The 7,038-nt window shown below is 36.5% G+C and overlaps 1 protein-coding gene across 2 annotated transcripts in view; it reads right to left on the bottom strand.

Moving 5' to 3' along the window:
- Positions 1-1,823: 1,823 nt before the first annotated feature.
- Positions 1,824-7,038, bottom strand: part of LOC121426530 (GATOR complex protein WDR24-like) — a 29,407-nt gene continuing 24,192 nt past the window's right edge. For both annotated transcript variants that reach the window (XM_041622872.1, XM_041622873.1), the window contains 2 exons: positions 5,743-5,855; positions 1,824-2,747 (listed from right to left, as the gene is read on the bottom strand). In XM_041622872.1, the coding sequence (XP_041478806.1) occupies positions 2,612-2,747; positions 5,743-5,855 (249 nt within the window). In that variant the 3' untranslated portion in view covers positions 1,824-2,611. The remainder of the gene's footprint in view (positions 2,748-5,742; positions 5,856-7,038) is intronic.

Genomic DNA, 7,038 nt, shown 5'->3' with positions numbered 1-7,038 from the left:
TATATCGTTTTTTCAAAAATTATCATTGTGGACCTAACCGCTTTTGTAACCAAACTGAAATGGACCTAACCCATTTTGGAAAAAAGGTGAATTTTCTTTACCACTTTTGTTCACCTTTTAATGGGAATTTCAACTTTTCTTTGGTATAATCTTATAGAGCTACTAAAATCTATATGTTGAGACAAGAAAATCAAATTAAAAAAAATTGACCTAACCCTTTTGCAACTGAGCTCTACTTATGCATTCAGCATATCAACAGGGAATATTTCAGTTTCAGCATCTTGCTATTAATTGTATTTTAAAAAATGGGGGCTAATTGCATATGGGGTGCAACTACATATCAAATACAAATACATCTGATTGGATACAAATTGAGTGGCCTTTGTGGGTGGGGGGAAGGGAGGGGGCATCGCGGTTTACTGGTTACGACTCTCATCTTTCAAAATCAGAGGGACATGGATTTCAAATCCATACCATGGCGTGTTTTCTTTCAGCAAGAAATTTACCCACATCGTGCTGCACTCAACCCAGGTAAGGTGAATGGGTACCCGGCAGGATTATTTCCTTGAATGTACTGAGCACTACAAGGAAGCTTGAGCTAAAGCCAGGGTAATGATAATAATAACAATGTGCTTTGGAATAAATCAGTTCCAGATAGATGGTGCTATATGAATAACAAGTGGAATGCCTCTGGCCGTCTCACCTGCATCACGCGGTTTAATATAGCAGCAGTGCTGACTTTGAATACTACTCTAACTCGCACAAGATGTTCAGTGATACATGGTTACTCTTATGTCCACTTTTTATGAACTAGACCAATAAACTTACAGAGATATGATGGTTATTCAACAAAAAAACCCAACATGGCCAAAGTTCATTGACCTTACATGACCTTTGACCTTGATCATGTGACCTGAAACTCAAACAGGATATTCAGTGATACTTGATTACTCTTATGTACAAGTTTCATGAATCAGATCCATAAACTTTCAAAGTTATGATGGTAATTCAACAGATACACCCAATTCGGCCAAAGTTCATTGACCTTTGACCTTGGTCATGTGACCTGAAACGTGCACAGGATGTTCAGTGATACTTGATTACTCTAATGTCCAAGTTTAATGAACTAGACCAATAAACTTTCAAAGTTATGATGGTAATTCAACAGATACCCCCGATTCGGCCAAAGTTCATTGACCCTAAATGACCTTTGACCCTAATCATGAGACCTGAAACTTGCAAAAAAATTTCAGTGATGCTTGATTACTATTATGTCCAAGTTTCATGAATCAGATCCATAAACTTTCAAAGTTATGATGGGAATTCAACAGATATCCCCAATTCGGCCAAAGTTCATTGACCCTAAATGACCTTTGACCTTGGTCATGTGACGTGAAACCCATGCAGGATGTTCAGTGATACTTGATTAACCTTATGTCCAAGTTTCATGAACTAGGTCCATATATTTTCTAAGTTATGATGACATTTCAAAAACTTAACCACAGGTTAAGATTTCGATGTTGATTCCTCCAACATGGTCTAAGTTCATTGACCCTAAATGACCTTTGACCTTGGTCATGTGACATGAAACTCTAATAGGATGTTCAGTAATACTTGATTAACCTTATGGCCAAGTTTCATGAACTAGGTCCATATACTTTCTAAGTTATGATGTCATTTCAAAAACTTAACCTCAGGTTAAGATTTGATGTTGACGCCGCCGCCGCCGTCGCCGCCGCCGCCGCCACCGCCGCTGCCGCCGTCGGAAAAGCGGCGCCTATAGTCTCACTTTGCTTCGCAGGTGAGACAAAAACTTATGAGGTATTGCATAAATTGTTTGCAAATGTATGTTACAATTTTACAATGGTTGATTGCTACTACATACTTAATCTGATGGGCACTTTGCAGTTGTTTTTGTGAATTTTAATCTTTGTACATATGTTGTGTATTTTTATTTTAAGGATTTTTATGAGAAAAAATATTCAAATAAAATTGAAAATTGAATTTGTTTTATGTATGTGTCCACATTATCACCCATGCTTTAAGCGCGTAACGATGATAGCTCCATGTACACAAGTAGATCTACAGTGTATGCCACACATTATCACTTCAACTGTTAGTCCAGTGTATTGGGTGTATTCACACTTGTGTCTGCAGCCTATAGGGCAATACTGGTTTGCAACGTCAATACCTTCATGAAATAAAACCATGCTGCGTTCATACATGTACTATCACTTCAACTGATAGTCCAGTGTATTGGGTGTATTCACACCGGTGTCTGCTGCATGTAGGGCTATACTGGTTTACCTCCATGAAAATAAGAACCATACTGCGTTCATACAATCACTTCAACTGTAAGACCAGTGTATTGGGATATTCACACTGGTGTCTGCAGCCTGAAGGGCAATACTGGTTTGAAACGTAATACCTTCATGGAAATACGAATCATTCTACGTTCATAATATCACTTCAACTGTTACTCCAGTGTATAAAGTGTTTTCACACTGGTGCTTACAGCCTGTAGGCAATGTTGGTTTGAAATGTTAATACCTCCATGCAAATAGGAACAATGCTGCGTTCATACTATCTCTTGAACTGATTATCCAATGTATTAGGTGTATTCACACTGATGCCCGCAGCCTGTAGGGCAATATTGGTTTGTCTTGAGCCACTCTCGAATGTGTTCTAAATGTCCGCCATGTGAACAGCCCTGGCACCATGCATAAAGGCCTTTCACTGGTAAATGGCTGTTATAGGTTAAGAGAGTAGGGAGAGAGAGAGGAAGGAGGTGGGGAGAAAACAAGATAAAATTGATTTATTAAAAAAACAATTCTCACTCTATTTTCACCCTTTTTTCATTTGATGTGAATGTACAAATCATTCATACAATCATTTAAATCGATCCATTTATTTCATTCATTCAATACAATCAATTCATTCGTTCACTTAATTCTTTTAATCAATTCATTCATTCATTCATTAATTAATCAATCAATCCACCCATCCATCGACCCATCCATCCATCCGCCCATCCATCCATCCATCCATTGATCCACCCATCCATCCATCTATCCATCCACCCACCCATCCACCCACCCATCCATCCATCCATTCATCCACCCATCCATCCATCTATCCATCCATCCATTCATCCATCCATCCACTCACCCACCCATCCATTCATCCATCCATCCCTCCATCTATCCATCCATCCACCCATCCATCCATCCACTCACCCACCCATCCATTCATCCATCCACCATCCATCTATTCATCCACCCATCCATCCACCCACCCATCCATCCATCCATCTATCAATCCATTCATTATGTAATACACATTTACCTGCACCAGTAATTTATATAATACAATTGAAGTACACTGTAACATTATTTTAATGAGGTTGAAGAATGAATAAATGTTTAATTACATAACACGTACATGTAACCGACTGAAAGGTACCGTCACTCACAAGGTCATTCCAAAGTACATGTAAATAGGTATACTCTTGTCATTGAATTTACCTAAATGTACTTTTGTCATTGAATATCTTATCATCATAAGCCGACCTTTCTGTATCAAGTTTACATAGTTGTTTACACACATGTGTATGTTACAGAACTGTTTTTTGTTTCTAATTTTAATCATACGCATACTTATGTATATTATATCCATCCATCTGACATTATTTCTATCTATCAATGTAATCATCTATTCAAATTTCTCTTTCTCCATCCATCCTTCAATCTATCTTTCTTCTATCTATCTATCCATCTATGTATCCATCCATCTACCTATCTATCTATCAATCTATCTATCTATCCATCTATCTACATTTATCTGTCTATCTATCATCTATCTATCCACCTATGTATCCATCCATCTATCTATCCATTCATCTATCTATCTATCCATCCATCTATCTTTCAATCTATCTATCCTATAAACTGTCTTTATCCCCTTTTCCCTTTATAAAATTCAAAGATTGTATACCACTATTATTATCTAAATATTATATTTACAAATAATGAGATCATGACTTTTCTTTGCAAACACATGTACATGTTACAGAGCTGGTTTTTGCTTCTAATTTTATTCATACACATACTTATGTATATCCATCCATCTGACATTCTTTCTATCTATCACTGTAATTATCTATTCAAATTTCTCTTTCTCCATCCATCCTTTAATCGAACTTTCTATCTATCTATCCATCTATCTACATGTATCTATCTATCTATCCATCTATGTATCCATCCATCTACCTATCTATCTATCAATCTATCTATCCTATAAAGTGTCTTTATCCCCTTTTCCCTTTATAAAATTTAGAAGATTGTATACAATTATTATCTATATGTTATTTTTGCAAATATTGAGATCATGACTTTTCGGATATTTGAATTGGGATACAGGAATGCCTCTGGCCGTCTCACCTGCATCACGCGGTTCAACATAGCAGCAGTGCTGACTTTGAAAACTACCCTAACTCGCACAAGATGTTCAGTGATACATGGTTACTCTTATGTCCACTTTTTATGAACTAGACCCATAAACTTACAGAGATATGATGGTTATTCAACAAAAAAAACCAACATGGCCAAAGTTCATTGACATTACATGACCTTTGACCTTGATCATGTGACTTGAAACTCGCACAGGATGTTCAGTGATACTTGATTACTCTTATGTCCAAGATTCATGAATCAGATCCATAAACTTTCAAAGTTATGATGGTAATTCAACAGATACACCCAATTCGGCCAAAGTTCATTGACCTTTGACCTTGGTCATGTGACCTGAAATGCGCACAGGATGTTCAGTGATACTGATTGCTCTAATGTCCAAGTTTAACCAACTAGACCAATAAACTTTCAAAGTTATGATGGTAATTCAACAGATAAACCCAATTCGGCCAAAGTTCATTGACCTTTGACCTTGGTCATGTGACCTGAAATGCGCACAGGATGTTCAGTGATACTGGATTACTCTAATGTCCAAGTTAAACGAACTAGACCAATAAACTTTCAAAGTTATGATGGTAATTCAACAGATACCCCCAATTCGGCCAAAGTTCATTGACCCTAAATGACCTTTGACCTTAAACATGAGACCTGAAACTTGCACAAAATGTTCAGTGATGCTTGATTACTATTATGTCCATGTTTCATGAATCAGATCCATAAACTTTCAAAGTTATGATGGGGATTCAACAGATACCCCCAATTTGGCCAAAGTTCATTGACCCTAAATGACCTTTGACCTTGGTCATGTGACATAAAACTCACGCAGGATGTTCAATGATAATTGATAAACCTTATGTCCAAGTTTCATGAACTAGGTCCATATATTTTCTAAGTTATGATGACATTTCCAAAACTTTACCTCAGGTTAAGATTTCGATGTTGATTCCTCAAACATGGTCTAAGTTCATTGACCTTAAATGACCTTTGACCTTGGTCATGTGACATGAAACTCTAATAGGATGTTCAATAATACTTGATTAACCTTATGGCCAAGTTTCATGAACTTAACCTCAGGTTAAGATTTGATGTTGACGCCGCCGCCGTCGGAAAAGCGGCGCCTATAGTCTCACTCTGCTATGCAGGTGAGACAAAAGACAAAAAAATTGATGATATATCTAACCGTGTACATAAGTGTAGCAATCTTAAATTTATGAATATCGTAGACTGTCATTGTTTTTAATCTAAAAAAAAAAAGAATTTCAAAGATCCTTACCATATACTGCATGGATTTGTGAAGCTTTGGCGATTCTTTTGAAAGCACACCCAGGACAGTTTCTCCAAGGTCTGATTGCACCTATTGCACTTTGTGTACACTGTTGTAGATTGCTGCAAAAATGAATTCAAAGGATTTGATCAGGGTGCTACATAATTTTGTAGAAGCACTTGCCCGGTTGGACGAGTAAATTTTTAAATAGTTGGAATATACTTGTCCAAAAACCTACTTCACTTGCCCAAAATTATCATTTAAAAAAAGTTTTACCTCTTCAAAAGAAAGTTTTGCGGTTTTATAAACCATTGCTCTTTTTTTCTCTCTTTTTACATGAACTGATCTACTTTGTTATTGCATTTATTTTGATTGAGTGATTTTATCTTGCGTGCCATGCCCCAAATTAGGGTAAATATATCATATCAACCCTAATTTTGGTCATTCTACTGTGAGAATTCTGCTTGCCCAATTTGGGCAAGCAGTTTCGGTCTTTACTTCAAAACACTTGCCCAACTCTAACTCTTACTTGCCCCCCGGGCAATCGGGAAAGTGCTTATGTAGCACCCTGGATTTTATCATAAATGAGACAATAGCAAGATCATAAGAAAAATAATTTATGATCATGAAACTTCATCTGTGTTGGTAGAAGATATCTAGAAACTTGACTTCTGATCTCATCAATTCCCAATTATTTAGCAATCTTTAAATGTATCAGAATATCTATGCAAAATTGTTTTACGATCCACAAGAAATTTGAGGGGGTCAAATCGATCTCTCCCTCCCCCCCCCCAAAAAAAAGCCTGATAAACCCGTTTAATATAACAAACAATGATTAAAATTAGTAAATGATGTGCTCAGAAACATTTTGCTGTTTAATCAGATTCTACAAAAATTAGGAAAAAACAAACTTTGTTAAAATTACTACAGGTTGTGCTGACAAATCTATGATATCATGGGTCAGGAACTAATAAGGTTCTTTTCCTTTTTGGTTGCTACCCTCTCAGTACACTTACTATAAAGTATTTCTTTTATTTCATTGATGTGTTTCATGTTTGTACAGTATCATACTATATTGTTTGTTTCATGCTTAGAAGAATATGTCAAACTGAAATAGGAATTGAAAATTGATATAGCGTGACTCATGACTTCACATTGATACCATGGTGATGTGACGAGTTTGTCAGCGCAAATTCAGTCAATGTTTAAGGTTTGAAGCATGAATTACATGTACATTCTCATTTATACCCCGTCACATTTGCTCTACGGCAAGTCGAAAACAGCTGTTTTATTCATTTTTATCAA

Source organism: Lytechinus variegatus, chromosome 13 (genome assembly GCF_018143015.1).
Source record: "Lytechinus variegatus isolate NC3 chromosome 13, Lvar_3.0, whole genome shotgun sequence".
In the NCBI taxonomy this organism is placed as follows: domain Eukaryota; kingdom Metazoa; phylum Echinodermata; class Echinoidea; order Temnopleuroida; family Toxopneustidae; genus Lytechinus; species Lytechinus variegatus.
Note: the sequence above shows the minus strand (reverse complement) of the source record. Positions and strands in the feature narration are given on the sequence as shown.